Raw genomic sequence first — 26,385 nt, forward strand, 5'->3', positions numbered from 1 at the left:
CCTGCTGACCATTGTGAATTGCTGCATTCGCGACCACCATATTGCACGCTTCATTGAATCAATTTATTACGCAACAAATACGAAATCAACTGAATAAGACATTGTCATCTATAGTTTTATTACTTGTTTTCATAGAACCAGCTATGAAAGAAAGTACATTTTTACTAATTGTGTTGCGCAAGAGCAGAGAGAAAAAAAGAGCAGTCACGTGCCATTATCAGCTGTGCTGTCACTGGGACGGACACGTGATGGCCAAACTGCACCTAATAAGTGTAAACCACAGTACATTGTGAATCAATTATTAATTGCATTGCAAAAAGTTTGAATCATAGGACATTTACTGTCCATAAAATGCAAGCTACTTGGATCAACAGCGGTCCAACTTGCTCTTCTTTCAGAAAACCCATCAAGCACTATTACACAATTGTATAGTATGAAACCAGGTTCACTGCAAACACATAGGAATTAAATTAATCAATATTTTATTGAGTTGCAAAAAGGAAAAAAACGTACATGCACTGATTAAAATCAAGAGAAAATAAATTGATAAGACAAGATAATTTAAAATGTTGTATACAGACGAGACAAAGATACAATTCCATCATATTGTATATAAGAATATTCTGTTCAGTTTGTTTTACAAACTACTAAGGTATGATGTTCCAATACTGTAGCAGCCAATACATAATGGAACACCTCCAGTGAGGGTAGAGGAATGTAATAAATAAATACTTAATTTTCTAAAACATAGCCACATCAATGACAGTCATTTAAAACAAGGAAACAAAGAATGATTTAACACCAAAGGAATTCACACAGTACCTTCATGATCTTTGTTGATATTTGTTTAGATTTTGGGAAACAAATTGCATGGTAAACATTGGTCAACTTCGGCACAGTGGGTCATGCCGCTATTTGAAGGAGGGTAAGTTTGGCACTTTTATGCTGATGTCTCCGATGTTGATGTTTCTGGGCATTTCGGGAAGGTTCATGTTCTTTACGGCAGATACAGCACGAGCAGGTGCACCTGCAATACCAGCCTACACACAAAACACAGAGTTAAGAGTCACCAGAAACACTTAAAAACATATTGCACATTACAACTTTCACACCACCAGACCTACTCACAATGGACAGGGACACACAACTCCACAGTACTAAATATAAAAGCACTATACAGAGACAGTCACCAACAGACAAAATGCAAAGCATCAACTATTAACAGACGTGTGCAAATGTACATTCAAATGCCTAGCTTCTTATGCACATGCATTATTTAGTTCATTTATGATTTACATCACAACCAGAGCCAATTATGAATCAACTGTGAGAACATAGTGCTACATTCATAGATCTTGAAATATTCAATAATATTGACTTTTAAAAAGACGGAGGCAGCATTGCTTGAAAAGTGAACCCACCAAATTCTTGAGGACTGATAAGGATAAAAATGCAAGGAGAGAATTGGGTAAAGAAGAAAAAAAATTGAATTTGATATGAGAAGGAAATGAAGCTATAGATCTGTATAGAATCATTATTGAATTCCGGAAAACAAATTTGAACATGACTATAGTGAAATATCTTATTTGTGTGTGTTAGGAAAGAGGAACGAACTAGAGCAATATCAGATGGCCCAAAGGAAATTATCACACTGCACTAAGATTTATTTTGCTACGTATTTATATATACTGTATTTATGTGAAAAGTTATCAGATTAAAATGGTTCTCTGTGAAATATAACACCATTCTCACAATTCAGTATAGTTTCAGTCTTTTCTGGCCATTCCTAAAGTACAATAAACAGACTGTTTCAATGAAAGTGGATTTAAAAACGTGGGAACTTTTTCAAGGATACATTTTCCACATTTTGTTACATTACAGCCTTATTCTAAAATGCATTAAATATTTTTTTCCTCAATCTATCTATACACAACACCCATAATGACAAAACAAAAACAGGTTAAGAGATTTCTGCAAACATTTTTTTTTTTTTTTTACAGAAATACCTTATTTACATAAGTATTCAGACCCTTTGCTATGAGACTAGAAATTGAGCTCAGGTGCATCCTGTTTCCATTGATCATCCTTGAGATGTTTCTACAACTTGGGACTCCACCTGTGGTAATGAATTCAATTGATTGGACATGATTTGGAAAGGCACACACACCTGTCTATATTAGGGCTGTGGCGGTCACAAAATTTTATCAGCTGGTGATTGTCAAGCAAATAACTTCTGTTCTCACAGTAATTGACCTTTAACACAAACACAGTTAGCATCTCCTGGCTTCCACACCGCCTACAAGCCACTGATGCAGAACATATACCTTTAAAAGTTTAATCAATCCATGTAATATAGCCTACACCTTAACAATAAATCCATTATTTTAGACGTTCTAAAGAAACATGATATGAAGAAAATGTAGTTATTTCAGAAGAACAGTACTCCAAACTCTGATTTGTCCTTATGTTAGTTAGGTCCTGATCTGGCTATGCCATATGGCTGTGGGATACACTAGTTCATTTAGCAGACAAGGTTTGCTTAGAATTCCGTGGCATTATTTTATATTATGAAGAATACAATTGAACAAAGCTGAATAAAATAGAAAGGATATTTTCTCCAAACGATGAGGGAGTGCGCACATGCGGCTATTCTGTGTTGAGCGGTTAACAAAGAAATAGGTACCCCTATATGCTAAATTTCAAATTAGGTAACTTTAGTTCTACAAGCATTGGGGTATATGTTCTGATTTTTAATACATTGTAAGGCTGCTTGAAAGGCATGACCTCTACTTTGTTTTTGGCGCAGGCTGTACACACTTCACTCTCTCATTCACAATTTGACAAGCATTTTATAATGCCTCAAATTTCCCGGTGGCATCCCGTGTGTGGCCGAAACGCCCCTAAAAAAAATCCATGCCTTTTGCAGGCTAGCGGCCATTGTACCCTTGGGCTATATATAATAATTATAATTCCCTTCTCCCCGAGTGCTCCAAATCTGGGGAAGGGTACCAAAACATTTCTGCAGCATTAAAGGTCCCCAAGAACAAAGTGGCCTCCATCATTCTTAAATGGAAGTTTGGAACCACCAAGACTCTTACTAGACCTGGCCACCCAGCCAAACTGAGCAATCTGGGTAGAAGGGCCCTGATCAGGGAGATGAACAAGAACCAGATGGTCGCTCCAGAGTTCCTCTGTGGAGATGGGAGAACTTTCCAGAAGGACAACCATCTCTGCAGCACTCCACAAACCGTAAAGGCACATGACAGCCCGCTTGGCGTTTTCAAAAAGGCAACTAAAGGACTCAAACCATGAGAAACAAGATCCTCTGGTCTGATGAAACCAAGATTGAACTTCTTGGCCTGAATGCCAAACGTCACGCCTGGAGGAAACCTGGCAAAATCCCTATGGTGAAGCATTGGGGTGGCAGCATCAAGCTGTGGGGATGTCTTTCAGCGGCGGGGACTGAGAGACTAGTCAGGATCGAGGGAAAGATGAACAGAGCAAAGTACAGAGAGATTGTTGATGAAAACCCGCTCCAGAGCGCTCTGGACCTCAGACTGGGGCGAAGGGACAAGTCTCTGAATGTCCTTGTGTGGCCCAGCCAGAGCCCGGACTTGAACCCGATCTAACGTCTATGGAGAGACCTGAAAATAGCTGTGCATCGACGCTCCCCATCCAACTTGACAGAGCATGAGTAGATCTTCAGAGAAGAATGGGAGAAACCCCCCAAATACAGGTGTGCCAAGACGACAAGGCTGTAATCACTGCCAAAAGTGCTTTAACAAACTAGAGTCTGAACACTTAACTGAAATAGTAAATTTACTTCTTAAAAAAAAAAAAAAAAAAAATTGCTGAATTTTATAAACACCTGTTTTTGCTTTGTAATTATGCGGTATTGTGTGTAGATTGAGGATTTGTTTTTAAAGTATGTTTTAGAAAAAGGCTGCAATGTAGCAAAAAGTGAAAAGTGGTTTGAATACTTTCCGAATGCACTGCACTGTAATATATTCGAATTGTAACAACTCAGTGGAAACACGCTGAGATAAGGACTTACTTGTTGGTAATGGGGGGTGACAAGGTTCAGTGTTTGTAAAATATGACAATGTTCAATCTAATGTTTGATTATTAAAATGTACAGAAAGGTGTATAGCGACAGCTATTCAATGTGAGAATTATTTCCATAGTATTACCTAATGACATCATTCATGTGGGGAATTGATGTAATACTGCATCACAGGACCATCTCAATTTAACCAGCATGGCTACCACAGCATTCTGCAGTGATACACCATCCCATCTGGTTTGCGCTTAGTGGGATTATCATTTGTTTTTCAACAGGACAATGACCCAACACACCTCCAGGTAGTGTAAAGGCTATTTTTCCATGGAGGAGAGTAACGGAGTGCTGCATCAGATGACCTGGCCTCCACAATCCACAATTGAGAGAATGCCAAGAGAGTGCAAAGCTGTCATCAAGGCGAAGGGTGGCTACTTTTAAGAAACTCAAATATATTTGGATTTATTGAACACTTTTTTGGTTACTACATGATTCCGTGTGTCATTTCATAGTTTTGATTTTATTCACTATTATTCTGCTATGTAGAAAATAGTACAAATAAAGAAAAACCCTTGAATGAGTAGGTGTTCTAAAACTTTTGACCGGTAGTGTACATTTCCACACTGAGGTTAGAATAATACTGTGAAATGGTGAAAATTATGATACTGCCCTTTTAGTGTAATTGCGGTTTGGTAAATTAGTTGATAGACCAATAAGAAAAAGGCCAAACCTCTGCCAATAAGTTATTTTTCAGGTTTTCCCCTCCCCACAAAATTCTTGATAAATTGCCCTTTACTAAATTTACCCATTTATTTTTGACCATTTTAATATATATGAAATATATATATTTTTAAATCACAGTAAGGTACTTATGTTACCCAGAAATGGTTTAATATTGGAGATAAAAACAGCTGCATTGGGCCTTTAATTAAAAACATTGCAATGAAATACATGGAAGTTTCAAATGATAATTGAAACATGTTAACCGAAATAGCCAAGTCATTTGTGGTTTCAATGCTCCTTTTAAGTACCATTGATATATTTTAGGGTATGCTGTAAAAAGATTTAGATGTTAGTGATGTCATTTTGTTATTAAGTGGTCAGCCTATGGAGAACTACGGATAATGTAAATAAATTTGGGAAGTTACAGTACTTGTTGGAAATTTAGCAGTACCTGTGTCTACCTGTCCTGCCTGGGAGACTGAAAGATAAATGTCTGTAAAGAGAGAAGAATGGAAAGAACTAGAAAGGGTCAGGGGAAAAGAGGAATGAGGAATGTTAAAGCAGATCAAAGAAATTACAGTTTATATAAATAGAAAGTGATAAGACCTATCATAGACCGCATTGATAGACTGCACTGAGAGAGGCCTCAACACCTCCAAAGGCATAGCAACACTTCTGATGTTTCATATTGATGAGCATGTGAAAGTGAACTAAATACAGCCGATCATTCTTCACCAATTTGTATTGACTTTTATCAAAAAAAATTCTCTTTACACAATTCTAGGAATTTATTTTGTTTACGTCATTATTTATGGCTCTGAATTAGCGTTGAAGTTTGAATGATCGTGACTATAAAAATACTGCGGTCTAGGGTAGGTCCAAGAAGGAAAAGACGGAGCACATCTGATGTTTGTTGAGCAGTCAAAGACTTGGCGTACAATACCATAATGATTCCATTTAAAATCAACCACACAATACGGCCCAAAAATTGTTACCAAAGCATGGTTTCCATTGTTAGATACAGCCACATTGCTACAGTGAGGTAATATCTGTAAATGTTAGCCAATGGTGCAGCACCAATTTGATGGTGCAGCAAGTTACACATCCGTAGGACTTTTGAGTCACACCATGTAACTTTACATTGTGCAGTAAGCAAACAAAACCTAAAAGAACTCCTCAAAAAATAACTTTGATAAACATTTGTGGCTTTTAAATATTTGGCTTCATATCCATTTATTTAACTGGAATATTTTGTGTGTCAATTTCAAAATACACAGGGTCTTGTATTTAGATGGATCAGAATACACCCAGTCAGTCATAATGGCATTGTTCTGGAATTGGTAAATGGCAACGACTTCTTAAAATTATCTATGGCTGTAACAATCGGTTTTCATGAATGATGAAATTTAGAAATTGTATTCAAAGAGATCTGAGAAAAAAATAAATGTCTAGGCCTTAATATCTAGACTTGAACATCGAATGTCGTTAATTCAACATCGCTCTCTGACCACAACGAACCATTCAACAGCCATAGAAACACTACCACCATCTCCCCGTTTAAGCAAATACGTCAACACGAGATATCCAGCCTGTAGAGTGGGATGAGCAATGCATCTCATGAGTGTGTGATTGTTGAGGATCAAGATTCCGCAGATGCTTTGGACAATGTGTAAATTTAGATTCCAGAGAAGAGACCATCGGTGTCTGTGATGATGATTATAACTTAGGGGAAGGAAGGAAGATAAATGTAATTCTGTGTGGTTCAGCAGTGCAGTAGCGGAGGGCCAAGAGAGCACAAAACACTCAAGAGTCAAGAGCATCACAAGGGCACTGGAGGGGCATGCAGGTTCCAGCATACGCACATGCCTACACATACCTGGAGTATGAGAAGTCAGAACGAATTACTGCCACTCTTACCTCCGATTTCTCCATTTTGTTTTGGGCGTCCACCTGTGTGATGATCTCATTCATGTTGGTCTCTAGCACCATTCCTCCCATCACCATCTCTGCCAGTATATTGTGTACCTACAGGTTCAATCCAAAATGTTCTATTTATAGGCTCTTCTCAGACTGAGATAACATCCTATTGCTTTCACCCCTTTAGAGATGTTTTAGGGGGGGGGGGGTTATTTTCTGTGCCGTTCACATTTTTGTAACCTGCTGTAGAGAAAAGGTTTACACAAACTCGGTCCTCTGTACACATGAATATCAATGGCATCTCTGTGTGTGAAATGCTGCAACCTGTGCAGAAAGTACTGTAATATCCTGCTTCGCTGCCACAGACTTGGCTAGACAATCACAATAGATTTTCTTGTGACAAGTGCCATCAGGGCCGAAGCATTGTCACAGGGATATCATTAAGATGACGCTGATGGACACAGCCGCCCTGTTTCTACATGGATTTTGCTGCATACAAGCATTTCGCTGGACCCGCTATAACATCTGCTAAACTGTGTACGCGACCAACTTTGATTTGACGGGAGATGAATTCAGAAAGCCTTATAGTAAACAAATGACACTAACACACAGTGAGTTTCTATGGGAAGTCAGACATTCATTGTGAGCATTTAATGCTGCTGTTTGGGGCAAGGTTGACTTACATCCTTGGTATAGTGAATATAAAAAGGAAGGATGAAATAATAGGATATAGTTGATAAAATAATTCTCTACCTTGTCCACGTGGAAAATTAAGTCAAGTTCACAAACATTCTCAAAGCATTTGTCCAGAGTTTCCACAAACACCTGTGGAGAGACGATCACATTCACTGAACAGTGTAATTGTTTCCAGTGGACGGTAGACTATCTACAATTGTGGTGCCAAATGGTCGTAGTTGAACAATATCTTTTTTTTCAAATACAATTCCCCTAAGACTTTGGAAACATTACCTGGATAAGGTCAAGGATGCCAAGCTCACTCTCCGAGGAATCGACGCAGAATACGAAGTAGAGCGTAGCATAGTGTCTGTAGATGAGCTTGTTCTCTGACCCACCGATCAACCTAACGAAACAAAAACAAAATGAAGGGACAATCAAAACTCTGAACAGGGGTGTACTCATTAGTGCAAACCGTAACAAAACCTTCGCAATGAAAACTTGTTTCTTATTGGGCAAATTCAGGTAGGTCCTGTCCAACCCGTTTGCATGAGTTTGGAGTCTAGTAAATAAACCCCAGTTGGTGTGCGGTTTCCTGGGATCTGTGAAGACTGGCATGCATGTGGAAGTGAGCCAAGGTTTGTTAACAGAGATCAATGCAACAACAAGCCATCTGCCCCGTGTGCTTGCACTACAAAGTAACACATCAAGCAGCACTGTCTCCTAGTACTTCACCTCTACATCGGAACAACAGTCCACACGACAAGGGGCACACACTCACACGGCACCAATCAATGCATGGGATAGTCCAGTGTCATGTTAATTACTCAACACACACATTCCATGATGTGAAACACAGCCAAACATGCTGGTATGATGAACAAGTAAAAGGGTCACGTGTCTAGCGCAAGTTGAGTCCAGGCCAAGTACAGAGGCCTTGAACAATCTTTGTAAGGCCTGGTAAAAACATGTTGACCTGGATCTGCTTGAGCGACATTATACTTGCTGATGAGCATAAACAGTAGCAACAATCATATACCAGGGATCCCAGGCGTTTATTTACTAGGAACCAAAAAGAAAAAATCACAGGCCAAAACAGAGACTAACCTGAACTTGTCCAATAAGAAAGGCTCATTCTCGATGCAAAACATTTTGCACCAATGATCACACCCCAATTGTATTATTCTGTTATGTGAGAGGTTCCAAAATGCAATAGCCTGCTTCATGAATAATTAAATTATATTTAACTATTCATGATAATCCAATTTCTCTCCCCCACAGCTGGCCACCATCTGATACCACTCTCCCTCTACCCCTTAGCTCTCCCATGCAGTGCAATGTGTCATGGGGATGTTGCATCATGAAAAGCTGATTCAACTCGTGGAGCGTTTTGTTGAGCAGCAGACATCGTAAGATCAAATCGTTGGTTTGTATCAGTTGTACATGACATTGAAAGGTTATGCATTTCATTGTTACATGAGCAGGAAATGTTAAGACAAAGCCCAACATGTGGGGGTTATTGTTTTCAGTACTTGTGGACAGTTTATGACATCTTAAAGAAATCTCTTACATTCCACCTTCTAGGAAATTGCAGACGTTCTCATCCCTTTTGGATACCAGATGAAATGTTTCTCTGATGATTTGTTGTTCTGTGTCTTCACTCTGTGGAACGTAAAGAACAAACAGTCAGTGTAGTGTGGATGAGAAAACAAAAATGGAAAGCTTTTGGTATAGGTCAGCAGAACATATGTTTAAAATGATCCATTATTTTGTTCTGATAATTTACTGATGGCTGAGACTACCATATTTACACACTAATAACCTGGAAAAATTAGCCGTACATCCAAATGGTCACATAACCATGCATTTTTTGAGGAATTGAAAGCAGTAACTTCCCTCAATGTACTACCCTCAATGAGCTTTACTGACTAGGACCAAGATTTTTTTTTTATTCAAAATAGTTTGAAGATACACTGCATGACCAACAGTATGAGGACACCTGCTCATCAAACATCTCATTCCAAAAGTCATGGGCAATAATATGGAGTTGGTCCTTTGCTACTATAACAGCCTCCCCTCTTCTGGGAAGGCATTTCACTAGATGCTGGAACATTGCTGCAGGGACTTGCTTCCATTCAGCAGCAAGATCATTAGTGAGGTTGGGCACTAACGCTGGGCGATTAGGCTTGGCTCGCAGTCAGCATTCCAATTCATCCCAAAGGTGTTTGATCAGGTGGAGGTCAGGGCTCTGTGAAGGTCAGTCAAGTTCTTCCACACAGATCTCGACAAACCATTTCTGGATGGACCTCGCTTTGTGTATAGGGGCATTGTCATGTTGAAACAGGAAAGGGCCTTCCCCAAACTGTTGCCACAAAGGTGGAAGCACAGAATTGTATGCTACAGCGTTAAGACTTCCCTTCACTGGAACTAAGGGGCCTAGCCCAAACCATGAAAAACAGCCCCAGACCATTATTCCTCCTCCACCAAACTTCAGTTGGCATTATGCAGTCGGGCAGGTAGCGTTCTCCTGGCATCAGCCAAACCCAAATTCATAAGTCGGACAGCCAAATAGTGAACCATGATACATCACTCCAGAGAATGCATTTCCACTGGTCCAGAGTCCAAAAGCGGAGAGCTTTACACCACTCCAGCAAACACTTGGCATTGCGCACAGTGATTTAGGCTTGTGTGTGGCTGCTTGGCCATGGAAACCCATTTCATGAAGCTCCTGACGAACAGTTATTGTGCTTACGTTGCTTCCAGATGCAGTTTGGAACTCGATAGTGAGCGTTGCAACCGAGGACAGATGATTGCTACGCGCTTTAGCACTCGGCAGTCCCGTTCTGTGAGCTTGTGGCCTACCCCTTTGTGGCTGAGCCGTTGTTGCTCCTAGACGTTTCCACTTCACAATAACAGCACTTACAGTTGACCAGGGCAGCTCTGAACTCTTTAGTAAGGCCATGCTACTTCCAATGTTTGTCTGTGGAGATTGCATTGCTCGACTTTATACACCTTTCAGCAACGGGTGTTGCTGAAATAGCCGAATCCACTAATTTGAAGGGGTGTCCACATACACATGTATATATTTCACCTTGACTTAGCTAGCTTGCTACTCAAAACACCCAGCTCAAGCAAAGAGAGACACTATCCAACACTGGAACTCTTCCAAGTCATGGTAATCTTTTGGTTTTATTAAATGAATGCACTGCCACCAGGGGGGGGGGGTTATCTTCCACACACACACAATACCGCATAATGCCAAAGCAAAACTTTTTGGGGCAAATGTATTTTACAAATATAAAAAACAGAAATAAACAATTTGTATGAACATAAGATTCAACAGACAAACTGAACAAGTTTCACAGACATGTGACTAACAGAAATTGAATAATGTGTCCATGAACAAAAAGGGGGGGGGGGGGGGGGGTCAAACTCAAAAGTAACAGTCAGTGTCTGGTGTGGCCACCAGCTGCATTAAGTACTGCAGTGCATCTCCTCCTCATGGACTGCACCAGATTTACCAGTTTTTGCTGTGAGATGTTACCCCACTCTTCCACCAAGGCACCTGTAAGTTCCCAGACATTTCTGGGGGGGGAATGGCCCTAGCCCTCACCATCTAATCCAACAGGTCCCAGACGTGAGATCCGGGCTCCTCGCTGGCCATGGCAGAACACTGACATTCCGGTCCTGCAGGAAATCATGCACAGAACGAACAGTATGGCTGGTGGCATTGTCATGCTGGAGGGTCATGTCAGGATGAGCCTGCAGGAAAGGTACCACGAGGGAGGAGGATGTCTTCACCGTAACGCACAGAGATTGCCTGCAATGACAACAAGCTCAGTCCGATGATGCTGTGACACACCGACCCTCCACCTCCAAATCGATCCCGCTCCAGAGTACAGGCTTCGGTGTAACGCTTATTCCTTAGACGATAAACGTGAATCTGACTATCACCCCTGGTGAGACAAATCCGTGACTCGTCAGTGAAGAGCACTTTTTGCCAGTCCTGTGTGGTCCAGCAACGATGGGTGTGACCATAGGCGACGTTGTTGCCGGTGGTGTCTGGTGAGGACCTGCCTTACAACAGGCCTACAAGCCATCAGTCGGTACTAACGCTACGGACACTAGACGGCTCACTCATCACAAAAGGTATGGTGATATGGGTGGAGCAGAACTAGTACATTGGACGTAGATTGTTCTGAACGAGGTGTGGTTTTATTACAAACAGGAGTGTGGAAGGAACATAGTAATACTGAGAGTTTAAAGAACGAAACTAGATTTTCTCTGTTACCACAGATGGAAGTCATGTGCCAGGGTTCTAGATCAGCTGAAGCTCAGTCGATAACTTTCAGACTAATGTTACCATAACTCAAAACATTTCAGGAGGTTGATAGCATGGTTTTATTCACCAGTAATGCCCTTTAGTACAGCAACTAGGCGACTGAAGTGCCAGGGAAAGTTTTAGACACCAGTAGACCACGAACCTGGGGAAAGATAGTTTGTTGGGGTAATTATACTCTGGACAACATCCTAAGGGGGGAATATGGGAACCAAACTACTACTGTTAAGTGTAAGGGGGAAGAAGATGCATATGAGCAGAAGAAGGCATACTTATAGACTCATTTAGGGGCAGAACTAGTGACAAAGACCAACACCCATCAGTGTAGGTGGAGGGGTCAAGGGTCAGGCCTACAGTGTTAGTTGCAAATTCTGGCAGGACCGATATCAGTGCATTCTATGGTCCCCAAAACCAAGGCATTAATGGAGAGCAGAATTTAATATGACTGGGGCGGAAGTTTGTGTGTCAAGTAAATTAAGGAAGTGGGTACTAGAGTCTCTGGGGAACGATAACTCCTCTATGTATATTGTTACAGGAAATAGCTCGTAGGAAAGGGAGGACAGCTAGTTGTCTACAATATAGGGACTATTATGAAGATGAATTGAACGTTACACATACCCAGATCATGGTGAAAGTAGCAGAGACAGTGTTGTCATTTCATACACTGTTGTCACCTTTTAGTAATGAGTGTCACAAAAGGCATAACACTTAAAAGAATAGCCACATATCCCTGTATACAGGAGGCCACGGTTTGCTGTAATAATAGCGTCACATCTCCTGCAGAGTGTGATTAAGAAACATGTGACTCAGAGTTTTCAGGCTGGATACTGTCCGGCTGGATACTCTTCCAATGCCACTAATTTCTCCCCCATTTCTGACAGATAGTAAATAACTCCCAGAAGATTGGGACCGAGTGACGGTAAACGCAAAGTGTCAGAAGGTGGCTGCTTATCAACCGTTGGGACCCAAAGTCTACACCGTAACAAGGGTGTTCACAAACGGGTAGAGTGTAGATTGGCCTTGGGATGAGTACCTAACTTGAGCACAGGAAAGTACTATCCACAGGTACCAACTGTAGCAGAACACATGAGGTCATTGGAGATGTTGGTGGCTAAGGACCAGGGAATGAACTGGGAGACAGGTAGGGAGTATCTGAAAGGTTCAGTCCTAAGTGAAGCGAAGATAATCAAAGATACGGTGGAAGTTACAAGATTATGTTATACTGCTATTATTGCATCAAATGGTTGTTTCATGCAACAGAAAATGGGGTTGTTAGATCACTCATCTGTGTGTGTGTTCTACTGAGGATGGGCTTCTGGGAGATAACACTAACAGGAGATTTACAATGTCTTTTGGTTGATCAAATCTAAAGAGACCCCCATTCCAGTGCTTGAGTTAATGTTTCTGTTCTATATGGTACCAGGGAGAGAGAACTGTTTTTACAGCAGATACTGTCTGCTGTGAATTATAAGTATCTTTCATACAAATCTTAACCTTGTGACCCATTCTATACATCTTTTCATCATGTAGGTTGAAAGGGGTGTAATTTTAGCTATAAAAAGGACCGTTGTACTTTTGTCTCGGGGCTCTCAACGAATCATCTGAGGGCGATTCGTCGACCAGCCATCATTATTGTAGGGCACTCAATCAATTCACTTTATATGTGTGCGTTGTATTGACCTGCTCCCTTATTAAGTGATTAGACTTAGTTTAAGTAGAACTCTTGAGTTGTGTGATAAGTTTGTCTCTCATTTGATAGTAAAGAAATTAACCACCACAAAGAGCCAGACAGATTCCAGGCAATCGCTATTCTACACTACAGTGTTGAGTTACCTCAAGATGAGGTCAAATTGATAAGGCTACCGCAAGCATATATCAGGTGGCTATGGAGGAAGATGGGGAGCAAAGTGAGAATGACATGGCTTGGGAACACCTCTTAGATCCTATAGTCTGACTGGGAAGACTGGGAGAAAGCACGAGGAGGCTTTTTATGGCTTTCATTTTTGCCAACCTCAGCAGAAAAGTATCCTGAAGGCATAGGGCTAAGAGGGAGTGGGAATTGTCATGTTATCAAATTTTGGGTTGTCATGCATATATAATTCTGCCTATCTTAACACGTTATTAATGCGGTTGTTTTAAAGTGCCTTTTTGTTGCTTTCCAAGTCTTGTGCTATCACTCTCTTGGGAACCAGAAGGAGAAAGTGGAGACACTAAAAGCAGCTCCAGCTGAAGTGTAGAAAGCCAACAGCTTCAGCTGGAATGGCATTCTGTTGTGATGGAATGGAAATAGAGTGTGCAGGTAGAACAGAGGCCATAAGCCTAACAGTGAATGTTAAATCATGTTTATTATTATTATTGTTTGTTCATTTATAAGTACATTTCAAGTGTATGTTGAACAGTATGGAGTTAAAATGTTCGAAGCGGGGGACTGTTGGATTCAGGGTTAAACTTGGAACATTGCTAGCCAATCAGAATTGAATGGTTATCTGTAGGAGCCAGGTGGCTTTGGAATGTGTTGGGTGGACAGGAGGAAGTCACAGGATTGCTATAGGGGATACGGATGGACATCTGTGGATTAGGTAAATGAAGGGTTGAGGTCAGGTCAGATCCCCTTAAGGGAGAAATGGTTTATTGCCCCATTACTTCCTCTTCCGTAGAGTTATTTACTCTGAGATTTAGAACCACACACAAAAACACACCCTTCAAATTAGTGGACTCTATTTCAGCCACACCCATGGCTGACAGGTGAACAAAATTGCATTCTCCATAGACAAACATTGGCAATAGAATGGCCCGTACTGAAGAGCAGTGTCTTTCAACATGACACCGGCATAGGATGCCAACTTTCCAACAAGTCAGTTCATCAAAATTCTGCCCTGCTAGAGCTGCCCCAGTCAACTGCAAGTGCTATTATTGTGAAGTGGAAACGTCTAGGCTCAACCACTAAGTGGCAGGCCACACAAGCTCACAGAACGGGACCGCCGAGAGCTTAAGCGTGTAAGAATCATCTGTCCTCGGTTGCAACACCCACAACAGAGTTCCAAACGCCCTCTTGGAAGTAATATCAGCACAGGAGCTTCATGAAATGGGTTTCCATGGCCAACCAGCCACACACAAACCTAAGATCACCGTAAACAATGCCAAGAGTTGGCTGGAGTGGTGTAAAGCTTGCCGCCATTGGACTCTGGAGCAGTGGAAACGCATTCTCTGGAGTGATGAATCACGCTTCACTATCTGGCTGTCCGACGGATGAATTTGGCGGATGCCAGGAGAACACTTCCGCCCGAACGCACAGTGCCAACTGTAAAGATTGTTGGCGGTGGAATAATGGTCTGGGGTTGTTTTTCATGGTTCGAGCTAGGCCCCTTAGTTCCAGTGAAAGGAAATCTTAACAGTACAGCAAACAATGACATTCTAGACAATTCAGTGATTCCAACTTTGTGGCAACAGTTTGGGGAAGGCCCTGTTTCAGCATGACAATGCTCCTGTGCACAAAGCGAGGTCCATACAAACATTTTTGTCGAGATCAGTGTGGAAGAACTTGACTGGCCTGCACAGAGCCCTGACTGCGAGCCAGGCCTAATCTCCCAACATCAGTGCCCAACCTCACTAATACTTGTGGCTGAATGGAAGCAAGTCCCTGCAGCAATGTTCCAACAACTATTTATTTTATTTTTTATTTATCTAACTAGGCAAGTCAGTTAAGAACAGATTCTTATTTACAATGACGGCCTCCCAAAAGGATGAGGGCTGGGATTAACAATTCATTTTTTAAATTAAATACAAATAGGACAAAACACACATCACGACAAGAGAAACAGTAGAGACCTAAGACAACAGTATAGCATGGCAGCAACACATGACAACACAACACGGCAGCAGCACAAAACATGGTACAAACATTATTGGTCACAGACAACAGCACAAAGTGCAAGAAGGTAGAGACAACACATCACACACAGCAGCCACAACTGTCAGTAAAGAGTGTCCATGATTGAGTCTTTGAATGAAGAGATGGAGATAAAACAGTCCAGTTTGAGTGTTTTTTTGCAGCTCGTTCCAGTCGCTAGCTGCAACGAACTGAAAAGACGAGCGACCCAGGGATATGTGCGCTTTGAGGACCTTCAATAACAGAATGTGACTGGCAGAACGGGTGTTGTATGTGGAGGATGAAGGCTGCAGTAGATATCTCAGATAGGGGGTAGTGAGGCCTAAGAGGGCTTAATAAATAAGCATCAACCAGTGGGTCTTGCGATGGGTATACAGAGATGACCAGTTTACAGAGTATTACGTGCAGTGATGTGTCCATTAAGAAGCATTGGTGGCAAATCTGATGGCCAAACAGTAAAGAACATCTAGCCTCTCGAGAGCACACTTACCTCAAATCAAATTTTATTTGTCACATACACATGGTTAGCAGATGTTAATGCGAGTGTAGCAAAATGCTTGTGCTTCTAGTTCCGACAATGCAGTAATAACCACCAAGTAATCTAACTAACAATTCAAAAACTACTGTCTTATACACACAAGTGTAGGGGGATAAAGAATATGTACATAAAGATATATGAATAAGTGATGGTACAGAGCGGCATAGGCAAGATACAGTAGATGGTATCGAGTACAGTATATACATATGAAATGAGTATGTAAACAAAGTGGCATAGTTAAAGTGGCTAGTGATACATGTATTACATAAAGATGCAGTAGATGATATAGAGTACAGTATATACGTATACATATGAGATGAATAATGTAGGGTATGTAAACATATTAGGTAGCATTGTTTAAAGTGGCTAGTGATATATTTTACATAATTTCCCATCAATTCCCATTATTAAAGTGGCTGGAGTTGAGTCAGTGTGTTGGCAGCAGCCACTCAATGTTAGTGGTGGCTGTTTTAACAGTCTGATGGCCTTGAGATTGAAAAACAGCTTCTGTCTCTCGGTCCCAGCTTTGATGCACCTGTACTGACCTCTCCTTCTGGATGATAGCGTGGTGAACAGGCAGTGGCTCGGGTGGTTGTTGTCCTTGATGATCTTTATGGCTTTCCTGTAACATCGGGTGGTGTAGGTGTCCTGGAGGGCAGGTAGTTTGCCCCCGGTGATGCGTTGTGCAGACCTTACTACCCTCTGGAGAGCCTTGCGGTTGTGGGCGGAGCAGTTGCCGTACCAGGCGGTGATACAGCCCGCCAGGATGCTCTCGATTGTGCATCTGTAGAAGTTTGTGAGTGCTTTTGGTGACAAGCCGAATTTCTTCAGCCTCCTGAGGTTGAAGAGGCGATGCTGTCTGTGTGAGTGGACCAATTCAGTTTGTCTGTGATGTGTATGCCGAGGCACTTAAAACTTACTACCCTCTCCACTACTGTTCCATCGATGTGGATAGGGGGGTGTTCCCTCTGCTGTTTCCTGAAGTCCACAATCATCTCCTTAGTTTTGTTGACGTTGAGTGTGAGGTCATTTTCCTGACACCACACTCAGAGGGCCCTCACCTCCTCCCTGTAGGCAGTCTCGTCGTTGTTGGTAATCAAGCCTACTACTGTTGTGTCGCCCGCAAACTTGATGATTGAGTTCAACAATGAAAAGCCACCGGGATCTGACAATCTGGAAGGAAAATGACTGAGGATAAATAGTGGACAATATTACCACATCTTCAATTTAAGCCTACTAGAAAGTGTGTGCCCTCAAGCCTGGAGGGAAGCTAAAGTCATTCCGCTACCCAAGAATAGTAAAGACCCCTTACAGGCTCAAATAGGCGACCAATCAGCCTGATACCAACCCTAAGTAAACAAATGGAAAAAAGCACTTACACAAATGACTGATGATTGCCAAGTAAAATGGAGCCGGAGCAGAAGGCAGACATTTTACGTACCCCCAACCGATTGTTTTTTTGTTAGTTTATCTGCGTTGTTCGTAACTTATTTTTTTTTACATAATGTTGCCGCTACTGTCTCTTATGACTGAAAATAACTTCTAGACGACATCAGGACTGTGATTACAAAGGACTAGCAGAATCCTTTTTCTTCTTTCACGACTCTGACGAGCCCGAGGATACACGGCTCCCTCGGGAACAGGCCCCGACCCCAGTGATCTGCGTGAAGAGGATGTGGAGAAAGAGGGCGGGCTGCCTTCTGAGGAGAAGGAGGCGATCGAATAAACCCCCCACTCCCCTCAATTCTGCTCGCAAACATGCAATCTTTGGACAATAAAATTAGTTGAATTATTGAGAAGATTAAACTACCAACGGGATACTAAAAATGAACATCTTATGCTTCACGGAGTCGTGGCTGAACGACGACAAAATCAACATACTGGTTATACGACGTACCAGCAGGATAAAACAGAGGCGTCTGGTAAGACAAGGGGAGGCGGTCTATGTATTTTTGTAAACAACAGCTGGTGCACGATATCTAAGGAAGTCTCTAGCCATTGCTCACCTGAGGTAGAGTTTCTCATGATAAGCTGCAGACCACATTACCTACAGAGAGAGTTTATCTATATTCTTTGTGGCTGTTTACATACCACCACAGTCAGAGGATGGTACCAAGATAGCATTGAATGAGCTGTATTCCACCATAAGAAAACAAGAAAAAGCCAGCCAAGAGGCGGCGCTCCTAGTAGCCGTGGACTTTAATGCAGGGAAACTTAAATCAGTGTTACCTAATTTCTATCAACATGTTAAAAGTGTAACCTGAGGGGAACTCTGGACCACCTATACTCCACACACAGAAACGCATACAAAGCTCTCCCTCACCCTCCATCTGGCAAATCTGATCATAATTCTATCCTCCTGATTCCTGCTTACAAGCAAACATTAAAGCAGGAAGCACCAGTGACTAGATCAATAGAAAAGTGGTCAGATGAAGCAGATGCTAAGCTACAGGACTGTTTTGCTAGCACAGACTGGAATACGTTGCGGAATTCCACCAATGGCATTACGGAGTACACCACATCTGTCATTGGCTTCATCAATAAGTGCATCGATGACATCGTCCCCACAGTGACCATACATACATACCCCAACCAGAAACCGAAACATACATGATAGCACCAGCTGTACCAGAAGACTGTGCGATCACGCTCTCCATAGCCAACGTGAGTAAGACCTTTAAACAGGTCAACATTCACAAGGCCGCAGGGCCAGCTGAATTACCAGGACATGTACTGCAAGAATGCGCAGACCAACTTGCAAGTGTCTTCACTGACACTAATACCAACATGTTTTAAGCAGACCAACATAGTGTCTGTGCCCAAGAACACTAAGGTAACCTGCCTAAATGACTACCGACCCGTAGCTCTCACATCTGTAGCCATGAAGTGCTTTGAAAGGCTGGTCATGGCTCACAACACCATCATCCCAGAAATCCTAGACCCACTCCAAATTGCATACCGCCCCAAAGATCCACAGATGATGCAGTCTCTATTGCACTCCACACTGCCCTTTCCCACCTGGACAGAAGGAACACCTATGTGAGAATGCCATTCATTGACTACAGCTCAGAGTTCAACACCATAGTGCCCTCAAAGCTCATAAATAAGCTAAGGACCCTGGGACTAAACACCTCCCTCTGCAACTGGATCCTGGACTTCCTGACAGGCAGCCCTCAGGTGGTAAGGAAAGGTAACACATCCACCACGCTGATCCTCAACACAGGGGCCCCTCAGAGGTGTGTGCTCAGCCCCCTAATGTAATCCCCCTTCACTCATGACTGCATAGCCAGGCACGACTCCAACACCCTCATAAAAGTTTCCTTGACAACAGTGGTAGGCCTGATCACCGACAGCAAAACAGCCTATAGGGAGGTGGTCAGAGACCTGGCCCTGTGGTGCCAGGACAACAACCTCTCCCTCTAAAAAAAGGAGATGATTGTGGACTACAGGAAAAAGAGGACCGAGCATGCCCCCATTCTTACCGACGGGGCTGCAGCGGAGAAGGTTCAGAGCTTCAAGTTCCTTGGTGTCCGCATCACCAACAAACTAACATGGTCCAAGCACACCATGACAGTCGTGAAGCGGGCACGACAAAACCTATTCCCCCTCAGGAGACTGAAAAGATTTGGTATGGGTCCTACAGCTGCATTATCGAGAGCATCCTGACTGGTTGCATCACTGCATGGTATGGCAACTGCTCGGCCTCCAACCGCAAGGCACCACAGAGGGTAGTGTGAACACCCCAGTACATCACTGGGGCCAAGCTTCCTGCCATCCAGGATCTCTATATCAGGCGGTGTCAGAGGTAGGCCCTGAAAATTGTCAAAGACTCCAGCCACCCTAGTCATACTGTTCTCTCTGCTACCATACAGCAAGCGGTACCTGAGCACCAAGTCTAGGTCCAAGAGGCTTCTAAATAGATTCTACCCCAAGCCATAAGACTCCTGAACATCATAGTCACTTTAATTAACTCTACCTACATGTACATACTACCTCAACTAACCGGTGCCCCCGCACATCGACTCTGTACCGGTACCCCCCGTATAGATTTATTTTTTACTGCTCCTCTTTTAATTACTTGTTACTTCTCTCTCTTATTCTTATTTTTTGAAACTGCATTGTCGGTTAGGGGCTCGTAAGTAAGCATTTCACTGTAAGGTGTGTACCTGTTGTGTACGGCGCATGTGACTAATAAAATGAGATTTGCCAAAGAGAAATTTATGATAAAATGATTGTAGGGGCTTGTTAGACTTCAGTGCAGCTTTAGACATGATTAATCAGTCTGCTGCTGGAAAAAAAACGTATGTGTTATGACTTTACACCCCCTGCTAAGAAATGGCTGTTTTAGGCCCCTTGCTATTTTCAATTTTTACTAAATGACATGCCACTGGCTTTGAGTAAGGCCAGTGTGTCTATGTACATTTGAAGTCAGAAGTTTACATACACTTAAGTTGGAGTCATTAAAACTAGTTTTTCCAACCACTCCACAAATTTCTTGTGACAAGGGGGCAGTATTTTAATTTTTGGGAAAAAAACGTTCCCGTAATAGACGGGATATTTTGTCAGGACAAGATGCTAGAATATGCATATAATTAGGATAGAAAACACTAAAGTTTCCAAAACTGTGAAAATATTGTCTGTGAGTATAACAGAACTGATGTTGCAGGCGAAAGCCTGAGAAAAATCAGATCCAGAAGTGCCTCGTGTTTTGAAAGCGCTGCGTTCCAATGAGTCCCTATTGAGCAGTGAATGGGCTATCAACCACACCGAAGGTGTCTACAGCATTGTGACGTAGTTTTACGCATTTATGTTGAAGACTACCCGTAAGCGGCTACATTGCGCAAGTGGTCACCTGATGCTCCCAGAGAGATTCTCGCGTAAAATACAGAGGTAGCCATTACTCCAATCGGTCCTACTGAAAAACTCATTGTCCCGATGGATATATTATCGAATAGATATTTGAAAAACACCTTGAGGATTGATTATAAACAACGTTTGCCATGTTTCTGTCGATATTATGGAGCTAATTTGGAATATTTTTCGCAGTTTTCATGACTGCAATTTCCGGGCGATTTCTCAGCCAAAAAAGGAACATTTGCTATCTAACTGGGAGTCTCGTGAGTGAAAACATCCGAAGCTCATCAAAGGTAAACGATTTAATTTGATTGCTTTTCTGATTTCCGTGACCAAGTTACCTGCTGCTAGCTGGACAAAATGCTATGCTAGGCTATCGATAAACTTACACAAATTCTTGTTTAGCTTTGGCTGTAAAGCATATTTTGAAAATCTGAGATGACAGGGTGATTAACAAAAGGCTAAAATGTGTCTCAATATATTTCATTTGTGATTTTCATGAATAGGAATATTTTCTATTTTCTATATTTATGTCCATTGCGTTATGCTAATTAGTGTCAGGCGATGATTACGCTCCCGCACGCGGGATGGGGAGTCACTAGAGGTTAACTTCTTGGTGACAGGGGGACAGTATTGAGTAGCTTGGATGAATAAGGTGCCCAGAGTAAACTGCCTTCTACTATGTCCCAGATGCTAATATAAGCATATTATTAGTAGTATTGGATAGAAAACACTCTGAAGTTTCTAAAACTGTTTGAATGATGTCTGTGAGTACAACAGAACTCATATGGCAGGCGAAAACCTGAGAAAAATCCAACCAGGAAGTGGGAAATCTGAGGTTGGTCGATTTTCAACTCAGCTCCTATTGAAGATACAGTGGGGTATTGGTAATGTTGCACTTCCTAAGGCTTCCCCTAGATGTCAACAGTCTTTAGAACCTTGTCTGATGCTTCTACTGTGTAGTGGGGCCGAAGGAGAAGGGAACGAGTAAGGTCTGCCATGAGCTGACCATGCGCGTTCACATGAGGGAGCTCTGTTCCATCACACTACTGAAGACAATGGAATTCTCCGGTTGGAACGTTATTGAAGATATGTTAAAAACATCCTAAAGATTGATTCAATGCATTGTTTGACATGTTTCTACTGTTACGGAACTTTGACATTTCATCTGCTTTTAGTGAACGCGCTTCGTGACTTTGGATTTGTTAACCAAACGCGCTAACAAACTATTTGGACATAAATGGACATTACCGAACAAAACGAACATTTCTTGTGGAAGTGGGAGTCCTGGGAGTGCATTCTGACAAAGATCAGCAAAGGTAAGTGAAGATTTATAATGCTATTTATGACTTTTGTTGACTGCATCACATGGCGGCTATATTTGTGTCTTGATTGGGCTCTGAGCGCCGACTCAGATTATTGCATGGTTTGCTTTTTCCATAAAGTTTTTTTGAAATCTGACACAGCGGTTGCATTAAGAAGTGCATCAAATTCCATGCATAACAGTTGTATATTTTAGCAATATTTATTATGAGTATTCCTGTAAATTGATGTGGTTCTCTGCCAAATCAAAGGATGTTTTGGAACTTCTGAACGTAAGGCACCAATGTGAACTCAGATGTATTATTTATTTAATACTTTTGATGTCTTCATTATTATTCTACAATGTACAAAATAGTAAACATCAAGAAAAATCTTGAATGAGTAGGTGTGTCCAAACTGTAAACAGAACAAAAATATATGTCAGTGTTGGTCCCATGTTTCATGAGGTGAAATAAAATATCCCAGAAATGTTTCATACGCACAAAAATATTATTTCTCTCAAATGTTTTGCACAAATTTCTGTACATCCCTTTTAGTGAGCATTTCTCCTTTGCCAGGATAAGTCATCCACCTGACAGGTGTGGCATATCAAGAAGCTGATTAAACAGCATGATCATTACACAGGTGCACCTTGTGCTGGGGACAATAAAAGGCCACAAATGTGCAGTTGTGTCACACAATGATGCCACAGATGGCTCAAGTTGAGGGAGTGTGCGATTGGCATGCTGATTACAGGAAAGTTCACCAGAGCTGTTGCCAGAGAATTTAATGTTAATTTCTCAACGATAAACTGCATCCAACATTGTTTTCGAAATTTGGCCAACCGGCCTCAACCGCACACCATGTGTTAACACCGTCAGCCCAGGACCTCCACATCTGGCTTCTTTACCTGCAAGATTGTCTTAAACCAGACACCCTATGAAACTGAGGGGTATTTGTCTGTAATAAAGCCCTTTTGTGGAGAAAAACTAATTCTGATTGGCTGGGCCTGGATCCCCAGTGGGTGGGACTATGCCATCCCAGGCCCAGCCATGGCTTCACCCCTGCACAGTCATGTGGAATTCATAGAGTAGGGCCTAATTTATTTAAATGGACATTTCCTTATATGAACTAACTCAATCAAATTTAACTGTTGCATGTAGTGTTTATATTGTTCAGTATAATATGAGTTGGTTTGGAGTGATATAACAGACACATTTTCATAATCCATTGTAGTCTATGTCAAGTGATGACTAAAGAAACAAAGTGTTAAAAAAAACAGTTTGGGGGATCAACTACCATCACATGTAATAAGGCAAAATGGGTGAACTTTCAATTAAATTGGTTTTGGGAAACCGGCCCTGATCTCAAATTACAACGTTTCAGAATATGACTAGTACCGTTAGCTAACAAGTAATGCTGTTTTCAATAATGATGCAGTTAATTAGCACAACTACGTTTTAGCTAACAACATTGCCGTAGCGAACTAGTTAACGTTAGCTAGTTGTCAACCCAAAATGAAATAGCTATTGTTAGCTAGCTATGATGTCACATCAAACAAAGCTTTTGTATAAGTAACGTTACACGAGAGTCCCAGTGTAGTTAGTTAGCTAGTTACTCTTGAACTTTACTGGATTCGTAACGTACAGTGTGTAACGTTATCTAGCTAGATAATTTTAACGTTAACTGTGTGACAGATTTGCTTGCTATTAACCGTTACTAGCTAGTAGATTAGAAACACTCGCATACTCACGTAATGCTCGTAGAATTTAGAAAGCCGAGGTTTTCCATGGTTGTTGAATATTAGTATGGCTTTAATCATGATGTTCTGTTTTATGAGGGGCGAACAAAAATGGTATACCTGGGACCCTAAAATCCGTTTCAATCTAGCTAGCTAAAACGGCAACCAGCTAAATTACATGTCGCTTCTCAATCCAGTTTTTGCGGAAATACTCCACGTCAAAACCCATTAATCTTCTTCTAACTACAGCAGCCGTGGTGGGTCAAACTGCGATGGTAAACGTTTCATTTGACCAGTCAGAACTCAACCTCTACCACCTCTTTCAAGACACTTGAGACAGCTGGAGATGTCCCATTTTACTAGATCTGAAACCACTGGATAGTGTTACCAAAATGGCGGAAAAGTCCTAGCGATCTTCTTCTTCGTGTAGTTTTCCGGCAGACTTGGATGTTGCTGCCTTTCACAGAGTGTGAATAGCACATTTTACAACCCCTGTAGTTATTCTGCACTAAAATTGCTGTCACCCAAAAACGTATCTGCTGCTTACCCACCGAATCAATCTTCTGAGATTTCCATTTAATCTGTGCGGTACAATTAATGACCATGGCAATAAATCCTACCTTATTAAAACTCATCCTCTCTGGTTCTGTCTTTTCATGCCTAGGCCTGGTCACTGGGGTGGATATCCTTTATTATTTTTACTGCTTCTTCATAGGAAACATTCTGCCCCACTCGAAACTCTGGCAATCTCAGCCTGTCTCTCTTACAGTGCACTTCGGATCACCAGCTGCATGGGCACCCCCACAGTTGACACACAGTGCTTTCTCTATCACAACTTTACACTCCATCTGACTATACCCTCCTGCACATTTCTCATATCGTGGGATCTCCCTTCTACACACTGCTGCAACATGTCTGAATCCTTAGCACCTAAAGTTCGGAACAGGCCCTCACAGAATAGCCAATGTAAACAAACCTGACCTTATATCAGGTAGAAAATATGTGTCAAAGCTCAATGAGACTTAGACCCAATGGCGTAACTGAGAAAAACCTAAGGCTCACCAAACGGTGGGTGTCACAAACACCAGGAATATTATTTTTCATTTGATCCACCTCTACCCCACTAATCACTCAGGTTGAAACCTGAGATGCATGACTCGAAGCGGCAGCTTCCTCTGGGTGGAGGATGCACAAAACATTCAAACAATTCCAATTATTGAAACGTTCACAGATGTAACCATTCCCAGTTTGTCCTTAACCAAGCTTGACACAACGTATGGGTTAGCCAAAAAGCAAGAATTCACTCTTTCCAAAAATGTCACTCCTACCAGTCCAACCTGCAAACTGACTCTATTTCAAGATCCTCAAGAGAGCAAATAGACTTACAGGTAAGTTTACTTGGTTTGTATCCAGGAGATGAAGGTATGTACTTAGGAGACGAAGGTCTGAACTTAACGCCATTCTTGCACCCTCACGTCAAAGCACTTCTTCTTGCACCCTCACGTCAAAGCCAGTCAGAAGAACACAATCTTTTTGCTTACACCTAACATACGGGTATCTTGAGGGGCCATCAAGAAGTGTGCAGGATTTGAGGCAAGGGGTTGATTTTGGATAAAAGGGGCCTTGCAGAAGGTTTTTTCATAAACTGAAACATGCTTGAGTAATTTTGTGGGAGAATGGAAGTATAAAGAAAAATGTATGGAGGGTATTGCCATCTCTGGCAGACTGCAGACCATTTTATGTGTTTTCGTCTTAGGGATGACTTTTAGGACATTAACAAAATAAGATATTTGAAGAATGATTAATGGACATGAACAAGTAGAGTTGCAGCCATGGTCCACGTCATAGGCCTGTCCATGTCATAGGCCTGAAAATAACGCTATAGATAGCTATATCATATGATGTGGTTAGCTGACACGTAAAAAAATATATATCGAGGCGTAAAATCTGGCAGGTGTCGGCAATGTCTGAGCAGAGGAATGCGCCCCCAGTATTTGCAAATAATGACAAAAAAAACTTGCATAGGTTTGTCCCTGTGTGTTACACTGATTCTTTAAACCCCATCCCCTCTCTCTCTGCTTTCCCCCAAGATGAGCCAGTCCATCAGATGTCAATGTTGAGTCTGAAGTTCAGTGCCGGGGGAGTCATTGCCTTCGGGCAGACCGTCTTAACCAGCTGGGCTGCTGGCTCCTATGGCCAAACCCTTTCAGATTGCGAGAAAATCTGCCTGTTTTTAAGATTTCAAGTAAATCAGAACAGAAGGGAGCTACCATTCCCACTGACAGGTGACTTCTAAGCTGTGACTTCGGGGTGTTTGAGGCAAACACTTACAGCCCACAGCTTCATATTA

The 26,385-nt window shown here is 41.9% G+C and overlaps 1 protein-coding gene across 4 annotated transcripts; it reads right to left on the minus strand.

Moving 5' to 3' along the window:
* Positions 1–98: 98 nt before the first annotated feature.
* Positions 99–24,685, minus strand: LOC115139698 (AP-3 complex subunit sigma-1). 4 transcript variants are annotated; one of them, XM_065026483.1, is made up of 8 exons: positions 24,048–24,410; positions 8,943–9,034; positions 7,667–7,778; positions 7,451–7,522; positions 6,698–6,805; positions 5,232–5,299; positions 1,422–1,435; positions 99–1,040 (listed from the first exon to the last, which is right to left on the minus strand). In XM_065026483.1, exons 1-8 carry the CDS (start codon positions 24,114–24,116, stop codon positions 904–906), a joined length of 672 nt encoding a protein of 223 aa, XP_064882555.1. In that variant the 5' UTR covers positions 24,117–24,410; the 3' UTR covers positions 99–903. The 4 variants fall into 4 exon arrangements, with proteins under 4 accessions (XP_064882555.1, XP_029533233.1, XP_029533232.1 ...); XM_029677374.2 differs by lacking the exon at positions 1,422–1,435 and having other exon boundaries at positions 970–1,040; positions 5,232–5,273; positions 24,048–24,409; XM_029677373.2 differs by lacking the exons at positions 1,422–1,435; positions 5,232–5,299; positions 24,048–24,410 and adding an exon at positions 24,656–24,685.
* Between the last annotated feature and the right edge of the window lie 1,700 nt (positions 24,686–26,385).

This window comes from Oncorhynchus nerka, linkage group LG13, assembly GCF_034236695.1.
Source record: "Oncorhynchus nerka isolate Pitt River linkage group LG13, Oner_Uvic_2.0, whole genome shotgun sequence".
NCBI lineage: Eukaryota > Metazoa > Chordata > Actinopteri > Salmoniformes > Salmonidae > Oncorhynchus > Oncorhynchus nerka.